This window comes from Salvia splendens, chromosome 22, assembly GCF_004379255.2.
Source record: "Salvia splendens isolate huo1 chromosome 22, SspV2, whole genome shotgun sequence".
In the NCBI taxonomy this organism is placed as follows: Eukaryota; Viridiplantae; Streptophyta; class Magnoliopsida; order Lamiales; family Lamiaceae; genus Salvia; species Salvia splendens.
In genome coordinates, this window is record NC_056053.1 from 24,861,837 (window position 1) to 24,882,475 (window position 20,639).

The 20,639-nt window shown below is 36.7% G+C and overlaps 4 protein-coding genes across 5 annotated transcripts; 3 read left to right on the plus strand and 1 right to left on the minus strand.

Annotated features, from left to right (window-relative positions):
* Positions 1-348: 348 nt before the first annotated feature.
* On the minus strand, positions 349-2,992 carry LOC121786969 (zinc finger MYM-type protein 1-like). Its single transcript, XM_042185561.1, has 2 exons — positions 1,981-2,992; positions 349-680 (listed from the first exon to the last, which is right to left on the minus strand). The coding sequence occupies exons 1-2, from the start codon at positions 2,990-2,992 to the stop codon at positions 349-351; spliced, it is 1,344 nt and encodes a 447-aa protein (XP_042041495.1).
* A 2,446-nt stretch (positions 2,993-5,438) lies between these two features.
* Positions 5,439-11,155, plus strand: LOC121787688 (squalene synthase 2-like). 2 transcript variants are annotated; one of them, XM_042186501.1, is made up of 15 exons: positions 5,439-5,651; positions 5,779-5,980; positions 6,702-6,744; positions 7,328-7,417; positions 7,540-7,615; positions 7,763-7,832; positions 8,054-8,197; positions 8,303-8,407; positions 8,531-8,677; positions 9,196-9,271; positions 9,538-9,626; positions 10,069-10,160; positions 10,256-10,301; positions 10,673-10,742; positions 10,831-11,155. In XM_042186501.1, coding segments are annotated over exons 2-15 (1,245 nt in total). In that variant the 5' UTR covers positions 5,439-5,651; positions 5,779-5,785; the 3' UTR covers positions 10,833-11,155. The 2 variants fall into 2 exon arrangements, with proteins under 2 accessions (XP_042042435.1, XP_042042436.1); XM_042186502.1 differs by having other exon boundaries at positions 5,784-5,980.
* A 779-nt stretch (positions 11,156-11,934) lies between these two features.
* Positions 11,935-12,702, plus strand: LOC121786970 (secreted RxLR effector protein 161-like). Its single transcript, XM_042185562.1, has one exon. It carries the CDS (start codon positions 11,935-11,937, stop codon positions 12,700-12,702), a length of 768 nt encoding a protein of 255 aa, XP_042041496.1.
* Positions 12,703-17,350: 4,648 nt separating this feature from the next.
* Positions 17,351-20,574, plus strand: LOC121786324 (AT-rich interactive domain-containing protein 2-like). The gene is made up of 2 exons (XM_042184938.1): positions 17,351-19,912; positions 20,375-20,574. Exons 1-2 carry the CDS (start codon positions 19,176-19,178, stop codon positions 20,460-20,462), a joined length of 825 nt encoding a protein of 274 aa, XP_042040872.1. The 5' UTR covers positions 17,351-19,175; the 3' UTR covers positions 20,463-20,574.
* Positions 20,575-20,639: the final 65 nt, after the last annotated feature.

Genomic DNA, 20,639 nt, shown 5'->3' on the forward strand with positions numbered 1-20,639 from the left:
ACGAAGTGAGTATTATTCTTAAATATACTACCATATAAATAATAATTTTTATTATTTTCTTTATCGTAGCTTATTTTTTCTTTTTATAATCTATTTCTTAATCGTTCCTGATAGTAGTACTACTATTTAGTTATATGAGATATTTTTTCCGTTGATACTGAACTAACCATTTTAATATTTTATAAGTGAAAATGGGACCTAGCAAGTTTTAGAGACACACGACGCTTCTTTGGAATGGAGTAAGAAATAGTACTACGAAATGTGTATCACTAAATTTAATGAAACTAATATTCCAATTAAACACTAATTAAGATATCATTATTTCTCAACTACATGTGAGGTGACAAGTCACAAGAGCTCGATGCCGCCATTGGTTATTCCCAATAAATGTTTCATCAAATGCAAAGTGAAAACAAACTCATAGTTATCCATCCTTTCAATCAATCCTTCAGTGGTACTTCTGTTATCACGGAGAGTAGCATCGTCACGTACAACTTCCAACACTTTCTCAACCGAAGACCACATAGAGCATAGACGAAGCAATGTAAAGTAATGTGAGCCCCAACGAGTATCTCCAGGCCTTACCAAACTAGTTTCTTGATTTTTACCTCTTCCACTTATGACTTCTCCATCATTAAGTTGTTCAACTAATCTGTCATGTTGCAACTGCCTAAGTTGGTCTTTTTGTAAAAATCATGGATTAAATATGCCCTGTCAATGGTTTTTGACCAAAGAATAAATGTGACGAGACATTTAATTTTGTGAAATTAAATGATATAGCGTCGATCTACATTTTACGTAGATAAATGTAGCATATTCACTTTCTCAAATCCGATTTCCGGTGAGTGAGAAATAGTGGATTAAAGTTGGGCATAATTAGCTTTTAATTAAAGCTTGGAGCATGTGCTTAGGGAATAATTAACTAGTGTTAATTATCCCACATTGGAAGATTAATACATCTTTAATGTATTTAAATTAAGTGACTTTATGTTACTTAATAATTATAGTGGATCAAAATGGGTGAAAAAGCCCACACGCGCGCACACGCGCGCGCCGCCGCCGCCCGCCCCGCCCGTGCCCGTGCTCGTGGGCGCGGACCGCGGGGCCCGATCTCGGACTCGATCTCGGACTTGGACTTGGACTTGGACTTGGACTTGGATCTTGGCAATTGGTCTTTGGGCTTGGGGCTTGGGGCTTGGCCCAAACTATTCTTTTTGGACCACCGCCGAGTCAGCAATCCAAGTGGCTTGACACGTCGTCAAGCGAGGCACAGTCACGACTGCCACGTGAGAAATCCACACGCTCCACACACGGATGGCACACTCCTGCCACACGCTCGTAACCGTCGGCGGTTACAAATCTGCCATGATGAGCCTTTATGGCTGCTGACCCACGGCAGTGGACTGAGCCTATAAATAGGCTAGCCACTCCATGCATTACAATATATCATTCACAAGCATTACAGCATAAGCTCTCTCCCTCTCTGCATTGTCTTTCTGTCGAAGCTCTGCCCTCTCCTACATCCAGTTCGCCGGAGCTCTACTGATTGCGGTGCTGCATCAATAGAGACGTAGTCGTTTTACCTTTGGGGACGACACGCCAAACCGAAGAGCACTACCGGGGCGTATCTCGTCTTGCAGGAAGAGGCCTCCTCGACTCGGCTCAAACTTTTTTCACGGTTACTGTTTCGTTTTTACATTTGTAATCTCATTCTAGTTCAGTTTCCTCTTTTGTATTCCTTCTTTTGGGTTGTATTACGCCCGGCTCTTATCTCTTGTAATCCAGAAACTAACACTTTTCTCTTACAAGATGCCCCGACCATATTCACAATCATGGAGACATAGCTAAAAACATCATTCACAACTCTAATACCCTTGGCAACCACAACAATAATTAGTTGGAGTTGATGAGAGAAACAATGAATATACATGGCATATGGATTTTCTTGCAATATTAAGGATTTCAATCCATTAAACTCACCCCTCATATTAGAAGCTCCATCATATCCTTGCCCTCTCACTTTAGATAGAGATAAATTATGCTTCACCAATAAATCATCAATAGCACATTTCAAAGTATGAGAGGAAGTGTCAGTTACATGCACGATTCCAATAAATCGCTCAATCACATATCCTTCGTTATTCACATATCTTAAAACAACTCCCATCTGCTCCTTCATTGAAACGTCTCGAGCCTCATCAACCAAAAGAGTGAAAACTTTATCTCCAATATCATTAACTATGGCAAGTGTAACCTCTGAAGCACAAGCGTTTGCTAATTCCTTTTGAATTCGTTGTGAATTCATTTGATTGTTAGCAGGAGCATTTGCAAACAAAGTTTTGGATACATCATCGTTAAGTTCACTAAACCATAAAAGCAACTCAATAAAATTACCTCGATTTGAAGAACTACTTGACTCATCATGTCCACGAAAAGATAATCCTTGCTTTAAGAGAAACCGAGTCACATTCAATGAGACTGTCAACCGAATGCGATATGCAACTTCCATCTCACGGGTATTTGACCGTAATATACTTGCCACACTGTTCCTTTGATCTTGAAAAGCTTCGAACTGAATTCTAGCATTATTATGACAACTATTCACTCCTCCAACATGATAATTGAATCTTTCTAATGCATTTTTCCAGTTGCTACAACCTGTCTTTGTAAAAGCATCATCTGATTGTCGACCCCCTTTATCCGATTTCTTGAAAAGGTAGCACCAAAAGCAAAAAGTTGCATCCTTTGATACACTATACTCTAACCATGTATACCTTTTAAACCAAATATCTTGAAAACTTCTTTCTTGATTACCATATTTCTTTTTTTCATACTTATGTCCAATTGGTTGACAAGGGCCCATATTCAAGTACTCTCTTCGCACTCTATCTCGAATTGAAACATCGAACTCTTCAATTGGCTTGCGTTTTCCCGGATCACCAACAATATCATTCAAGTTCAACCCAACTTCTCTTCGGGGTTGATTTTCCATTGCTTCAACAATGGGTTCACTTGGAGAAGAAAATTCATCCCGACGCTTTTTTTTAAAGAAGCGTTCCATCCTCTACAGTCAATCTAAGCAATAACGAGAGAAGTACAATATTAGTTTATATACATAACTCCATAAGATATAAAGATGCTATCAACACTCACTAATATAAATCGTATTCTATACGACAATTACAAATATTAGCTTGCAACTAACCATTGTTATAACTTTTTTAGCTTGCAACTATTCTATCAAAATTTTACAAAAACAAGAAATAGAATATAAAATTAACAACTTTAATAAACTCCTTACCTCACAATTTGTAAAGAATTTGAATATTAATTTCTCTAAAGTTTAAAAGACTTGAACCCCAATTTCACGAAATGCTATTGTTTCTGTATCGCCGCTCTGTAACCTTCAAAATGAAACCCTTATGTTCTCCTTTTTAATTTTTAAAATCTTAAAAACGTGTGGGGGTGTTGGCCAAGTAAAATGTAAACTCATTTTACTATAATTTAATAATAAAAACGTGTTCAAGTTTAAAAAGTAACCACACCTTTTGAGTACATCTTTTTTATAAGTTACGCCCTATCAAAGCATTTAAAGTGGGCCCATCTGACTTTTACTTTTATTAATTAATGTATAAAAATCCTCTTCTTCTTCCTTAGGCTTCTCCACGCCATTGTTATATTTCCTCCGCAAATTTTAACTTTTCCTTTCTTTAATTTTCAGCCCCATACAATTATGCATCCAAAATAATTTGTTCTTCAGTAGCACTATTTTGGTAAGGACTTAACAGAATTTTTTAAAATTTTAAAAATTTTGAAAGTAGAAAATAAAAAAATAAAAAAAATTGGGTAACGGCTCCAGCCCTACCCTCTTTGTACGTGTGTCCGCCCCTGGGCACAATTGAGGTACTTACTACTCTCATTAAAGTAAGACAAAAGACCAAACTATCTTGAAAGCCTTTTCTAAATAAAACCAAAATACCCAAACTAATGTATGGTTTACCAAAACTAATATATATATATAGAGAGAGAAATATTATGTTATGCGTACTACTATAATTTTGTTCATTTGGTATGAACTATGTAGGCGTGTTAGATGCGTGAGCATATTTTAAGTTTGTTCTCCTTTGTTTTTTTAGCGTATGGCTTATCTTTATTCAACGTAATTAAAAATCAATGTATAATCCTTTTGAAATAAACATTAATTCTTTTTTGGGGTGTTTAAAATTTTTCTGAAAATTTATAAATTCCTAGATATTTTAACCTAAAGGTGTGGTTCATGTAGCCTTTTGATCAAATATTTATCGCAACCTAGATTAGATGGATGATGCATGTCCTAATATGCTATCTTGTGAGAATACATTAATAAGCCATCATTTTAATATTAATTATACGATAAAAATTACACACGTGCTTCCTATTTGTACAAATACTTGGAAAAAATATTAGAATGCCACATTCGATTGATTTTTTCATTATAGTGGAGTAATTAATACTCCTATTATTTGCACCCACCCTAAAATAGGATAAATCCGTAACATTCCCAATTAATATTAAATTATATTAGCACAGTATTACATGATCCAATAGTATAATATAACATTAGATTGTATTTAATTGTGAATATCAATTTTATAAAAAAATTTAAAATACTTAAACAATATCGCATAAAATACATTTTGAGTACAAACTCATCCCACATTGGGAATCCGAGGGAAGTTGGAAGGTGTATATAATTCATGTACAACTCAAATCAGTTTGAGGTTTTTTGGTAGTGATCCAGAAACAAATCCGTGCGGGCTTGACCCAAATCGGTTACAATCGGCAATCCGAACAAGTGGTATCAGAGCCAGATCGAGTGGGGCCCAGGATGACTCAAGTTCGAGTCGGGTCCATAATGTCTCTCGATGTGTTGACTGCGTTTGTCTGTTTCCGATGTGGTCGTATCAGAGCCAGATCGAGTGGGGTCTAGGACGACTCAAGTTCGAGTCGAGTCCATAATGTTTCGATGTGTCGGCTGCATTTGTCTGTTTTCGATGTTGTCTCGGTTTGAGGGAAAGATTTGTCGAGTACAAACCTCTCCCACATCGATTGTGTACAATCCGAACAATCCGTAATCCCAAAAATCGATACAATTTCTCGAGTGTGTACAATCCGAACAATCCGTAATCCCAAAAATCGATACAATTTCCACCTTTCAACGATGGACATTGAATTGCTAAATGCTTCTATCCGACCAATAAATCAAGGGTTTAATCTTGGCACAAAACTATTATGGATATTAAAAAAAAAATTCCACCAACTATCTTAATCTTTCAATCCAAAAATACCCTTAGCCCGCCATTTGCATTTTCAGATTATTATTTAAAAGTAGAAAATATAAAAGAAGTGGTAAACAGCGTAACTACTTAACTTTCGTCAAAGATTTCAGGCTCTTTAATTCCCCTTCAAACCCCACACAATTACACGCACTAACTACTTCAACAGCAATTACTGCCCATTGAATATACAAAAGTCGTTTTTGTTCGCTCGCATTTTTTCGCTACACGCACAAAATTCGTCATCGCAACTCGCGTATAAAGTTCGCGCTCGATCGTTGCTGGATTCTACATTTTCAGAATATAGAAAAACTAAAAAACTCCCGGAATCCACAGGTAGTACTCAATGCCGTGTCAATTTGTTTCAGCTCGTTATTAATTGGATGGTTTTGCTGAATTGCTTGGACGTTTGTATCAGCTGCGGAGAACCTTTTGATTTTCTAATAGATTTGGTGTTGATCAGTGTAGAAATGGCGAATTTGCGGGCGATTTTTAAGCACCCGGAGGATTTGTATCCGTTGGTGAAACTGAAGCTGGCGGCGCGACAGGCTGAGAAGCAGATCCCGGCGGAGCCGCATTGGGCGTTCTGCTATTCAATGCTTCATAAAGTGTCTAGAAGTTTCGCTCTCGTTATTCAGCAGCTCGATACTGATCTTCGTGATGCTGTAAGTTTATTTCATTTTGATCTACTTTTATGAACAATTGTACTACTACGTCCGTTTAGTTGTTTACTGTGTCCTCGTAGTCATAAACTGGGGTGTTTAATTAGGTAATATTATTGTAACATCTATAAACGCTAATGTTATGAGACAAAATAAATTTAAACTTGCTAGTTTCTCATTGTTTGGATAATTATATATACTAATTTGAAATTTGTTCTTGTAAGCACGAATTAAAAAGGCTTAAGGCTTATTTCAGCTGATACAACTCGTCAGAAGTCAACGACTCATATATTATTAGTTCAATGTTTAGTACTCCCTCAGTTCCTTCATAGTTGAAGCAAAACTTTTCGACACGGAGTTTAAGAAATGGATGTTTAGTTTGTTAAATAAATAGATAAAAAAGTAAGAGAGATTAAAAAAAAGTAGACATAATAGAGTAGAAAGTGAATAAAGTAGAGAGAATTAAAGTAAGAGAGAGTAAAGTAAGAGAGAAAAAGTGTTACTATCATATATAGAAATGACTCAACTATGAGGGAATGGAGGGAGTATATTGCATATATATAAATAGAATTGGGGAGACAATTAGTTACATCTGTGTTTATTAAAGGTGATTGTCCATCTCTTTTATAAACTAGAAGTGAATTGTCCAAAGATGCTTAGTTTTAGGATGAAAGGATGATATGCTGATAATACGTTAATGTGCTCTTTTTTTCCGATCTTTCAGGTATGCATATTCTATTTGGTTCTTCGAGCGCTTGACACAGTTGGTATGCTCTTTTTCTTACATATGCTTTTGTATGTAGTTGTTTTTTTATACCATGTGGAAGAGCTTTGTGTGGTTTATCAGTAGCAATGCTCTTCACACTACTATAGTTTAAACTCTTTTATGTTGTGATTGCTGCTGATAATTTTGAGAATCTTCATGGAGATTTTCACTCTACGGTTGGTCAGTTAGCTTATTGGTGGAGTGCTTACCTCCTAGGAACAATATCTCCGTGCACACACAGTGAACCTGTTTACCGTCGTAAACCTCAGCATGCCATATGATTGATTACCGGAACAATATATTCTTTTCTTCTCCACGGGATTCTCCTTATTTCTTAATTTAATGTATTTTAGAAAAGAGACGGTACTTGATTCTTACTGCTCAGAGATTAAGCCAATTTTCTAATCACAACACATTTGCTACCTTATGATCTCTCTGGAGATTCCAGTCTTAGAAATCTTACTACTAAAGGATGCAGTTTTATTTGTCCATGCCAATTGCCATTCTTCTGGTGTTTATGGATCAATATTATTCCATTGGGACAATTTATGTTACTATATTCTGCATTTTTGTTAATTTGACAGAGGATGATACAAGCATAGAAGCAGAAGTTAAAGTACCTATTTTGAAGGCATTTCATCAGCACATATATAACTCAGAATGGCATTTCTCATGTGAGTTTCTCATTTTATAACTGCTGTCCTCTTTCAGTCACCATCTTAGTTTCAAAAGCAATAACATGCTTTAAGTTTTTTCATAAAACATGGATATAATATACAAATCTGATCCTTGACAGGTGGCACAAAAGAGTACAAAGTTCTCATGGATGAGTTTCAGCATGTTTCTGTCGCTTTTCTGGAGCTTGGAAAAGGGTATTTAACTAGCGATTTCTTTTACCCAAATTGAAGCTAATTTCCACTTAACTGCTTAAGAAAATTGATATGCTCCCCATGTTCATTATTCCACATCACATGCAATCTTGCTGTTGCATGAATAATAATTACTGTTCGCTTTTGCAGTTATCAAGAGGCAATTGAGAATATTACGATGAGAATGGGTGAAGGAATGGCAAAGTTTATATGCAAGGAGGTATGCCAGAAATATCATTTTAGTGCGGTTCCTTAGCTATTTTGAAATAGTTGTGAGATTATTAACAACACTCCCTCTGTTATCATTATATGTGAACGAATTTATAAAATACTCCTACATAATACATGACTCAGGAATTTTGACAAAAATATTGTGTTCCCTTACATATGTGCTTGACAGAAACTGTTTTGACACTTTATTGGACCTCTTTGTCTTGCCAGGTAGAAACAGTTGATGATTATGATGAATATTGTCACTATGTGGCTGGACTTGTTGGACTAGGTTTGTCAAAGCTGTTCCATGCTTCAGGAAAAGAAGATCTGGCATCTGATTCTATCTCCAACTCAATGGGTTTATTTCTTCAGGTATCGATCTATTGTTTTCAGCATTATGTGCACTGCACGCTAAAATTTAGGTATCTCTCGCAATCTAACTCTTAAATGTTTGTTTACATCTTTGCACAATTGCAGAAAACTAATATTATTAGAGATTATTTGGAGGATATTAATGAGATACCAAAGTCGCGAATGTTCTGGCCTCGTGAAATTTGGAGTAAATATGCTAACAAACTTGAGGTATTAATAGCTTCATCTCGAATCTCGATAGATCTTTTAAGTATACAACTTAGTTGCTCAAGAGCAGTGTTACTGCTAAGTAAATTGTATTCTGATCAGTAATTTTTGTTTTTGCTCTCTTAGGACTTGAAGTATGAGGAAAATTCAGTTAAGTCAGTGCACTGCCTCAATGACATGGTTACAAATGCCTTAACACATGTTGAAGATTGCTTGAAGTACATGCATGCTTTAAGAGATCCAGCTATCTTTCGTTTTTGTGCAATTCCTCAGGTAGATATTATTTTATAATTTTTTCTTGGGAACCTTCACAAGCATCATTTTTATATTGGCGCACGATGAGCTGGAACTTTGGCTCATGGTTTGATAGTTCCCTCCTGCATGCATATCTATGTTTTAGCATCAGTTTGTCATTCATTTACCTGTAATTGCTGGTGGACAATGCTGTGGTGGCATATTAAATCATGGAACGTGGCTATCTATTATCTTGTGTTTGATGTGTCCTGCTCGTAAATGATTTGAGGGAATCGGAAATCCATATTCTGGTATCAGTTAATGTTTTCTGTGGCCGAATTGGTGCTTTTAGAATATGGATAGAAAGTTTAAAATAAAAAATGACTAAAGATTTAGAATCCTTTTTTACTATTGAAATTATCTGAAAACCTATGTTGTTATGTTTATCTACATACTGGTTAGACATGATGCATCTACATCTTGGATTGGACTCTGACCTTGTATTCATGTTATCAGTTGTAAACATCTAATCTTTTTACATCAAATAATACTACCAGATCATGGCAATTGGGACATTGGCTTTGTGCTACAACAACATTCAAGTGTTCAGAGGTGTTGTGAAAATGAGACGTGGTAAGTTTCTAAAGCTGTCTTACCTGGTAATGAATATAAGTTTCTAAAGCTTTCTTACCTGGTAATGAATAGTATAAAGTATTACAATAAATAACAAACTTAGAGTTAAAAATGATTTTCTATTGAACGTTTGAAATTGAATTTTGGCCTGCTCCTTCCTGATGATCACTGACTCCATCTTCCACTGTTTTTGAAATTATTCATATGGCCCATAATATATGCTCAGACACTGATAGACTCTTGACATCGGATGTTTCTTGTCCCAGGTTTGACCGCGAAAGTCATCGACCGAACTAAAACTATGTCAGACGTTTATGGGGCTTTCTATGACTTCTCTCTTATGCTGAAATCAAAGGTACGAGTTTTATCCAATAGCGATGATTTTTCAGAATCCTGTGTTTAAATGATTTCCTATTAACTTCTCTGATATAACAATTTTATAAAAAAAACTTTACTATTTGTATATGAGATTGCAAAATGTTGAGCTTATTAAATTTATGGCCACCATATGGACTGAAACTGATGATGTTATTATTTGCAATTAATACGTTTTAAGTCGCAACCATTATGTTTTTTCATCCAAATACAATTGAAGAACGGAATCTTGTGTCCGACAATCATGTTACTGAAGTCATGCTTACCATTTTAATGCTTGAAGATTCCTGCGGTCCATACAGCAGGCAAACTTCTGAATGTTATGTTTTCTTATTGTTGCAAAATTAACTCAGCGAACCTTTGCGTGATTGGTTTCTCGTCTTCGTGTTGCTAAAAACCTTTTGTCTTATTGAACTTTCTAGGTTGATGATGCCGACCCTAATGCCAGGAAGACCAAAGACAACTTGGAGAAAATCTTGAAACTTTGCAGGAACTCTGGAGCTCTAGGCCTAAGGTTTGTTACCTTGCCCTCCCTCTCTACTCACCTACATCGTATAAGTATATTATCTTCCTCTCATTTTTATAGCAATTCCTTTTCTTCTTTGCCAGGAATTCTTACATTATCCAGAGCAAGCCACGATACAATGCAACTATGGTTAGTTTTTGTCACCTTCTTTGCCTATCGTTTGTATATGCAAAAAACTATTCAAAGTGGTCAGACTCGAGAAACTTTTTTCCAACTCCTTGATCCCTCCTACACTTTATTCGTTTTAAGGAGTAAACCCAAAAACAAATTTGAAAAATTCATGATTAGTATGTTTTATATGCCACATCAAGCTAAATTTTCCTTAATATTAAAAAAATACCTCAATTCAGCCTACAAACATATTCTGGTAGACATGAGCTCAAGCATCCCCCCCAATATCTGTAAATAGTTCTATAATATGTCGAACTCATGACGTTAGAATTAACCAGTATTATATCCAACAGATGATGCTCAAATCATTATGTGTTAATCTAATGCAGATCGCTGCCATCTTCATCATAATTGCTATTCTTCTAGCTTACCTATCCGCCACTCCGCCAACCTATATGTGTAAGTTTTTTTTTTGTCCATGTCGTTTACTCAAAAAAATCGACCTCAACCTCGAGTTGTTGCTCATTTTTTTGCTCTCAATATGCAGGATTGGTTTCATACTTTCGTGGAAAAACTTAATACCAGTTGCTAATCACAGTAAACGTCTCATGATATACAAGTGTTACACCTCTCAGGCTCCGTTCCTGGCATGTATGTACGCATAAGCTGGGAAGAAATTGGCACGAATGTACCATGTAGTGTGTTCCTATATTGTCTGATGTTTGCACCCAATTACACAGTTATGAAGCAAATAATGTGCCACTGTGTACTGAACCTCACTTCTTGTTCATGGTCCCTGGTTTCAAACACCACGTTTTGAAATGTAGACAATAATTTTCTCAAGTAGTGTTTCGATTTATCAATAATCACTATTAAGGCGGCCCAGCTTCGAGGTTCTCTTTAGAGATACTGTCGATGATGGTCGATCTTTTAAATAAGATAATCAGATACAATATGTGATAAGTCGAGATTGAGTTTTGACTAAAGAAAAATTGTTTGGTTGAATTGTTATTTTTTACGGTTGAAAGTATGTTCGGACTGCAATATTATGTAAGCAAATCAAAATAAAATGAATGCATACCTTGAATTTTAATTCATGTAACATATACTTTCTATGTCCATAAAAAATAGACTAGTTTTATCATTTTGGCCATTCATCAAAATTAGATTAATTTCTAGATATAAAAAGTTTTAAACAATTAAATACATCGTACTAATAATGTGGATCCAAAATCTACTAACACTACTTCCACCACCTTTTTCCCTTCTCTTATTTACCAATTGTACAGTTAAAGTCGTGTCTATTTTTTTTTGCAATGAAGGAATATAAACGACAAAACTGCAAGATATATTGAACTGGTGAAAGGGAGTATTGGGCTTTCACACAGAAGAATTAGGCCGTATAGAGAGACTAGCACCGAATCATGTTTTTATAGTAATATACACACAAAAGATTGTTAGGATATGATTATTAGAAAGGCAAAAGTCCCTCTTAGAGTTAATGCTATAAGTCCAAATATTTCATTTTCTGACTCCCAACAATATTTTCATTGCATGTCTTAAACTTGACCTTACATTCGAACACTAAAAAAGTAGGTTTTTAATGAGCTACAAGTATAGAGAACCTTTGGGAGCATAGAGAACACTAGAGATGGATAAAATTCCACTGGCTGTGAGCATTCCACTGGCTCAGCAGTTTAAGCTAAGCACAGAGCAGTGTCCAAAGACAGATTCAGAACGAAGGGAGATGGATAAAATTCCTTATGCCAGCATAGTAGGGAGCATAATGTATACTATGGTATGCACACGGCCAGATCTCAGCCATGCGATCAGTGTAGCTAGCAGGTTTATGTCAAATCCTGGGATTGAACTTTGGCATATGCTAAAATGGATTCTAAGGTATTTGAGAGGCACAACTGATCATGGCATTGTGTTTGGGACTGCAAAAACAGATCAGAAGCAGGTATTGATAGGCTTCGTATTGATAGGCTTCTGTGACTCAGACTATGCAGTAAGCATTGATACAAGAAAATCTCAATCTGGATATGTTTTCTGTCTTTATGGGAGTGTGGTAAGCTGGAAATCGAGTTTACAATCTGTTGTTGCGCTATCCACTACAGAGGCGGAGTATATTGCTCTAGCAGAGGCAGTTAAGGAAAGTTTTTGGCTCAAAGGAATTCTGGCCGACTTTAGAGTTGAGCAAGAGGCTGTGGAGATTAGGTGTGATAGTAGCAGTGCTATCTGCTTGTCCAAACACCAAACATTCCATGAGCGAAGTAAGCATGTGGATGTAAGGCTACATTTCATCAGAGATGAGGTGAATAAGGGGTTGGTTAAAGTTGCCAAAGTTTCTACAAAGGAGAACGCGACAGATATGCTCACAGGGACGAAACCAGAAACTTATACAAGCCGATGCTGAAATTTTTGATAATAATAATAGTAATAATATTATTACTAATATTAATAATATTATTAAAATTTTTAATTTTATATATAATGAGGTTACAATTATTTATAAGACATTAGAAATAATTATAATAAAAAATTTAATAAACCTTTACTCTCAAACATAAATCACAGATTACAACCCTAATTCCTAATCACAAATCACTATCACAATTTTATTGAATAAATAAATAATGTTCTAGAGTCTATATTCATTGTTCTTAAAAAATTGGTCGTCTAATGAATCGAAAAATTAAATTAACCATCTAATTAATTGAAAAATCAACACCTGTTAGTTAGTTAAATGTAGATTGGTAAACAAAAGCATATTTTTATAATTAAAATAGACAAGCAACGTTTGACTTCATAAATGTGAAAAACAATAAATGTGATGGGAAAATAAAATACTTGTTCGATTTAGAGCATCAGTAGTGGCGGACGTCCGTCATTGTGCGTGGTATGCACGGATACGGAATTCCGTCGAGGAATTTGCAGTTCCACGGTGTTCTGCGGAATTCCGCCATTGCGTTGACTCCCACGGACGTCCGCGCATAATTCCTGTTTATTGCATTAAATGTTTTTTTTAAAATTTCTATAAATACGTCCCGTTGAACTTCATTTCATTCGCACCACTTGTATTAATGAGTATCTCTCTCTAAAAATACCTTTCTTTCGAAGAACAATGGAGCACCACGATAGCGATTCCCCCGCCTCGAGCGAGTCACCGGCGCCGCATTTTCCCATCGGCAGGAGTACGCCGATGTCCGCTGCGATGCCTCAAATGCCAGGGATGATGCCCCAATCTCAAATGCCACCGAGAATGATGCCCGGGTACTACAACATGTACCCACAGTGGTATGGGATGATGCCCCAGATGCCCGGGGCGAGTACCGGAATGATGCCCCAGATGCCGTGGATGATGATGCCCGGGATGATGCAGGGATCGCCTGTCGCTGAGGGGGGGAGTAGGCAGGGGGTCCCCCAATCGCCGGTGGACAACGTCTATATGCCCTATATGGACCTACTGTCGACGGACAACCCGACGAGTTCTCCTCTCGAGACTCAGTTCACTGGCAATGACACGTTCTCGCTCGAGGAGTTGGAGCTTTCTCCGATCCGGGATTCTCCCACCGACGCATCACCGGCGACACTGAGGAGGGGGAAGACCGGGCGGGGGAGGGGCAGGGGACGGGGCCTCTCGGTGTACGGTGGTGAGGGAGGGATCCAGTGGGAACATGAGGACCGTCTGGATCATGGACGAGTGCATCGCGCTGGCGAAGGCGTGGATCAGTGTAGCGGAGGATCCATACGTCAGGGCGAACCAGCACATCGACCGGATGTGGTGCCGCATTAGCCAAAGCTACCTCCATTTCAAACCGCCAGGGGGGAAGCCTCACAACGCAGAGCAATGCCGGAAACAATGGGATTGGTTGAAGAGGCAGATCAGTCGATTTGCCGGCATTTACACAAACAACCTCCGCTCGGCAACCATCGACATGTGTGCCGAGGATGTGAAGCTGTTGTCTCATCAGCAGTTCCCCGAAGCTGACAAGGGCTTTGGGGAATTCAAATATTGGTCGGTGTATCTTGTGGTGCAGTTCTCGCCCAAGTTCAATGCGGGTGTTGAATCTGGCTGGCCGAAGCGGACGAAGATCAGCGCATCCGGAGAGTACAGTAGCAATGCTGGTTCTGCGGAACTCCCCCGCCGAGGCAGAGTTCCCCACACCCACATCGTCGGCCCGCCGCCGTCGCCCGGTTGGGCAAAAGTCCGCGGCGCGGATGTCGAGGGGAAGCACCAGCGGATCTGCCGAGGCCCAATCGGCAGCACCCCCCCAAAAACGATCCCGAGAACCCCTCATTCGCCCGCATCGCGGCACATGAAACCTTGTTACGTTCGATGGTTGAATGGCGCCAAGCGACCGACCCCCAGTACAAGCGGAAGCTTAAACCCCTCCTCAACAGTATGCGGCGCGATTTGGGGTTCGCCGAGATGTCGGATAGCGACGGCGAGGGGGCGGCGGCGGGGACGGCGAGGGGACTGGCGACGGGGAATCCGAGGAGTGAGAAGCCGGTTTTTATTTTAACAATAATGTACTTTTTTTTAGTAATTATGTATTTTTTTTATAATGAAGTATGTTTGCATTTTCTCTGTATTCGCGTCGAAATTTTAATTCCGGAAATGATTTAATTTGTGCATTTGTGAATTTTTTTTATTGTGGGAAGTCCGTCGGGAATTCCGCGGGGAATTCCGCCACTGTGCAGTGGGAAGTCCGTATGACGTGGCATAAGGTGTTTTTGGGAATCCCGGGGGGAATTCCGCCAGGAGCTCCGCACCATTGCTGATGCTCTGATACTATAAAATAAAAAACTATAAAAGAATTATATAATTAAACCACGAATATCTCAAACAAACACGAGAATTGAAGATTACAATTTCACAGACACAACAAAGAATTTTTCCATGTTCCCGTCTCTCTCCTCTTGGCTGGATTATTGTTGTAATCAACCGTCCCATCTTTGGTATACAAATCATCTTCCGCCATAGCAACTTGTTCACTCACTCACTCACTTCTGCCTCTGATTAATTACACTACACAGCTATATATATCTGATTAAAAAAAACAAAATGAAGCCGAGCCACAAAAACAAGCACTGCAAAAGCAATTTGGGAGAGAGAGATAACTGGTTTGTTCACTAGAAATTAAGACAAGTTGATTTGTTTGTCGAAATGACTAAGAGAGTAATCTACAAGTCGTCAAAATTCAGGGAAGTTGATGCGGATTTCTCCTAAATTTTGATTGCTATTTTAGGACGTTTACAATTTAGCTTACTTTTTTATATTTTATTTTAGGTAGTGGATTCTATTACTCCAGTAATTATAAATTTATATGGTAGAATGCACAATCCGCTAACTCTTTTCACCCATTTTTTCTAAAATTAAATAATTTCTTAAAACAGTCAAAAATGCGAAATTCTTTATTCCTAAATTTCTGCATTCCCACTTTTATTATTTTTGTTCACTTCCTCTCTTAGTCATTTTATCAAACTAGTCAAATTCTCTGCCTATATCCTAAATTTCTGTGTTCCCTCTTCTGTTATTATTGATCACTTCCTCTCTTATGCATTCCCACTTCTAATATTTTGTCCACTTCCTCTCTTAGTCATTTCATCAAACAAGTCAAATTCCCTGCCTATAGTGTTTTAATAGACCTTTTGTCTCCAGTCATTCGAGTTTACTTCATCGTGCCTTTCAAGTTTATATTATAGTCGATGAATTTGTTGAGTTGTTGTTTGTAATATTCCTATTTACTCCCTCCGGTCCCCAATTGTCACATTTTTCCGATCCTCACTAATTATCACATTTTACTTTTACTACTATATTCGGTAAGTTGACTCCGTAGTCCACTAACTCATTCTACTCACAATGGGTCCTTTTATCTATCGTTAAAAGAGGCGTTATTAGTTAAGTGAAGAAAAAAAAAAGTAGACTTGCATGTTATGTTAAGTTTCATTTTGTCATACATAAAGAATTCCGGCATCGAATATATGACTATACTATGTAAAACGTGTTTCTAGAGCGAGTTGGATATATCCTCAACTTTCATTTTCTACTGAAAAACCAAAACTTTACAAAAAGTTTGATTTATGACATAATTTTGCATTTGAAATATGAGTTTACCTTGGTGGATCAACTTAAAAAGTCTAATAAAGGAACCTTACTATTTTTTACTAATAACACTTCAATTACTAATTTTAGAAATTTTAATTTTTTTTACTAGTTTTGTAGAAAAACTTTTATTTATTATCAAAACTATTTTTCATGGATTGAAGATAATATAGTATCAAGATCAACTAAGGTTTAAACTTTAAATTATAAGGACAAGGGTACGGAAATAATCATGTGTTGAAGTGTAGATATTATATGGTGATTTTTAGTTTGTAAATTAACTAATGAAATATATGGAATTTAATTTGTCAAAAAAGATAAATAAGTAAATCTGTCAAAACAAGTTAAAAGCAAAATATAGTATCGAGATCAACTAAGGTTTAAATTATGAGGAGAAGGGTGCGGAAATAATCATGTGCTGAAGTGTAGATGTCATATGGTGACTAGGGGTCATATTCTTGCGGAACAGACTAAAAATGAAAGAGTGCATATTCTTGAGAGACGGAGGGAGTAGTACTTAATTAGTTAAGTAAGAGGAAGAGACCGAAACTAGATAAAATAAGAGTGAGGAAGAGAAAAAAGTAATATAAGTAGTATTAGTGGATTGTAGTGTTTCTTTCTAAAATAAGAGTTATTTCCTTTTTTAATAAAATTACATATTTTTCTCATTTATTTTATTCTCTCTTATTTATATTTTTTTCATTTCTTACTTTTTTTTTTCATTTCCTACTTTATCATTTCTTTACTTAACATACTAAGCATAATTTTTCTTAAATTGCGTGTGAAAACGGCTCAGTTTTTTTCATTTCCTACTTTATCATTTCTTTACTTAACATAGCATAAATTTTCTTAAATTGCGTAAAAAAACAGCTCAGCAACAGATAGAGTAATATTTCATTATAGTGGATTATAGTGGAAGAATATTTAAAATAGAATAAACAAATTGCATCTTGAATGTCCAACTGTCAAATGCAAAAGGTAGTTCATATCTTGGGAAAATACACGCCCCTTAGAAATTCCCAAATCAAATTTCAAACTTTAGTTTACTTGGTTTCCTCATTTTTACATTGAATTAAATTCATTTATACCAGCGTTTTTTTCGGCAGACGGTTGAAGAATAGATTACGGTGCCTGCGTAATTTCAGGTAAGGTAATTTTTTTGTTATAGAATTTGTAAATTTCGAATCTTTCCAAATATTTGTGTTTTATTTGATTCTTGAAGAGTTTTCTTAAGTGTTGATGTTATGGTTTCTTTGGTTGGTTATTGGCTTTGGCGTATCCATTTCTTTGTTGATCTTCCTCAATTTGCTTGTTGTGAAACGTTGGAACCATTTTCCGAGTGTTTCTCATCGGTCATGAGTATTTGGCTTGAGGTTTAGATGAGATAACTATTGGTGATTTTGATCCTCGACTTTGTTTGCAAATTGCAACTTAATTGGTAAGACATTTCCCCTTGATCTAACAGGTTGGGTCCAAAAGTTAGGGGTTTGAATCACCATGGAGGTAAATGGGGAATCGTCATCGATCCTCTTTAAAAGAAAAACATACTCCCTTTGTCCCACAACATAAGTCCATTTTCTATATTTGGTAAGTTTTTCTAATGGGTCTCATTACCCTCTAAGAATACTCTAATTACCTTTTCTTTTGATCTCTCTCATACTTTATCAATTTCACATTAAAACTCGTGTCGACCCCCAATTTTCTGTATTTATGGGACAGAGGGAGTAGTTGTTAGCAATACTTTGGTTGTTTAGGAAACCTTACTTTAATAGGATTAGGATATGTTCTATAGGTTCGTATCTCTGTATCCTTGATATTCTCATTTGCACAAGGTAATTTTGTTGTCTTATAAAGTTAGGGAGGCGTAGGAAAATGATCAAGGTCGGGGCTATAGCTCACATTGTTCGTGGTTGTATGTTCTTAAAATTCCAAAACAAAATACTTCCTTCGTCCCACTCAAGATGTTCACCTTTCCTTTTTAGTTTGTTCTACTTAAGAAGTCCACTGATATTTGAAAATAAATCCATCCCATCTCTCTCCTTATTAAAATATTCAGTTACACTTTTTTCTCTACTTATTCCACCTAACAACTCTTCCTAAAAACCCGTGTCACTCAAGAATATATGAACATCTTGAGTGGGACGGAGGGAGTAGATGATTGTAGTGACGAGGATTTAGCATTGTATTTGAAGAATCTTTAATCATATTAATAGATGATTGAAAATCTTGATTGAGGTCTCAACAATGTACGACTCAATTCAAAGAGTCACGTTTTCCGTTCTGGGATTTTCCGTTCTGGGATTCTCGCGCAAAGTGATACAATTCTGAAATTGAAGTATCACTTTGTGCTTTATTCTCTCTCCACTTAACAACACTAAACTGACTATGGTTGTTCCATTTAGTCAAGATCAACAACATTGATTGATTTTAAGTTGCTTTATGGGGAAGTTTCTACCTAATTCCGACCTATTGGTTCTTTGGAGAGGAAACTTCTTGTCAACCAAGCATTGTTTAGTTGTTATAGCATAATTTTTTAGGTGGGAGGTATTTTTGACATAATTGATAGTTAACATGTTTGTTGTGATTTTAGTTGCCAACTTCTCTACCAACATGCCATTTCTTGGCTATCAAATCTAAGCTTAGGCTTCAATCTTGAAGCAACTATCTTAATGAACTTGCTCCTTGACAATATGTGCATAAATTTGTTTTCCTTGGTTGGAATGAGTAACTTAATGTAATGTTACACCATCTAGCATCTTGAAGAGAAGTTTCCCTCACTTATGAAGTTGTCGAAGACCCCAAATAATCAAAGGATTAATAGAAAACAGCCAATAGATTGGATTTCCTTCATCACTGATGATCATGCTAAGTTAGCGATTCCGGTTGGACCTCGTTTCCAAGTAGACATTACACCTTGGAATCCCTTGTCTTCCAAGACTCACCTAATTATTGGTGACACAGAGTCTGACGATGAAACTAAGTGGTTAGGCACTCCAATGTGGCCACTGAAAGGAAGAAGCCAAATTACGCCACAAAATATGGTCGGTAGAGGGAGACCGCAAAATTGTATGTGTGTGTTCCCAGGATCAATAGAGTGCGTTAGACAACATGTGTCAGCCAAAAGGCTCCAATTAAAGGCCGAACTTGGTCCCGCCTTTTGGAAATGGAGGTTTGATGTAATGGGAGATGATGTCTCCAAGGTATGGAATAAGGAGGAACAAAGGAAATTTGATGATGTTGTCAAAATGAACGTTACATCTAGCGACACAAGCTTCGTGAAGGTAGCCTCACAATGTTTTGCGCGCCATAGCAAAAGAAGTATCGTTAGCTACTACTTGAACGTGTACATCCCAAGGCGAATAAGTGCTCAAACTAGGTCGGGTTGCAATTATGTTGACACGGATGATGATGTTGATGATGATGATGATGATGATGATGACGACAACGACGCGATGATGATTAAGAGGTTACGTGCGGACTTCACTTATAGCGCCCGTAAGCGCTTGGCATCATATCGGTGAGTTCTTTTGCTTCTTAGTTTACATGCACATAGGATAGTCGGAGCTTGTCGTGCACTCTTTTTCCTTATTACTTTGTAACTAGTAATTTTTGTTTGTAACTATGAATTTTATTCATAACAATTTTTACAATTATACATAACGATTACTCTCTTCGTTCACAAACAATGCATTGCTTTATATTTTGCATTGTGTTCTAATAAAATATTTGGTAGATGTTTTTGGTGGATAAATGGCCCTATCATATTTGATTAGTGGGACATAGGAAATACTCTTTCTGTTTCATTCAAGTTGTTCATATTTTTTTAGTTTCATTAAACTTGTTCATATTTTATTTTTAGTTTGTCCCAACTAACCAAGATGTTTGCTTTTTTATATTTGGAATAGAAATTCTCTCTTATTGCTCCTCAAAAATATTTAATTATCATTTCTTCTCTCTGAATAATTCCATCTAAAATCAGGTCATTGAAGGAAATGGTCATCTTATATTCCTCCTATACCTCTTTTATCCATGAAAATAGAGGCATGAGTTTTAATAATTTGGGATGAACGGTTGAGTGGAGAATGGTCCCACATATTTTGTAGTTTTGTGCATGGATGAGTGTACGAAAATGGAAATGTAGACATGTTTTATATGACAAAATGATTATTATTATTCTTATTTTTCACATGCCAAAAAAGGGAAATGTAGGTATACTTCATGGTTATTGTTCTTACTCTCTTCAT

Coding starts and splice junctions, on each gene's coding strand:
- LOC121786969 (XM_042185561.1), bottom strand. CDS start 2,992: ATGGAAAATCAACCCCGAAGAGAAGTTGGGTTGAACTTGAATGATATT. Junction 681..1,980: donor TGGAGCTTCTAATATGAGGG/GTGAGTTTAATG, acceptor TTTTACAAAAAG/ACCAACTTAGGCAGTTGCAA.
- LOC121787688 (XM_042186501.1), top strand. CDS start 5,786: ATGGCGAATTTGCGGGCGATTTTTAAGCACCCGGAGGATTTGTATCCG. Junction 8,678..9,195: donor GTTTTTGTGCAATTCCTCAG/GTAGATATTATT, acceptor TAATACTACCAG/ATCATGGCAATTGGGACATT. Junction 10,302..10,672: donor CACGATACAATGCAACTATG/GTTAGTTTTTGT, acceptor AATCTAATGCAG/ATCGCTGCCATCTTCATCAT.
- LOC121786970 (XM_042185562.1), top strand. CDS start 11,935: ATGGATAAAATTCCACTGGCTGTGAGCATTCCACTGGCTCAGCAGTTT.
- LOC121786324 (XM_042184938.1), top strand. CDS start 19,176: ATGAAGTTGTCGAAGACCCCAAATAATCAAAGGATTAATAGAAAACAG. Junction 19,913..20,374: donor AAGCGCTTGGCATCATATCG/GTGAGTTCTTTT, acceptor ATCTAAAATCAG/GTCATTGAAGGAAATGGTCA.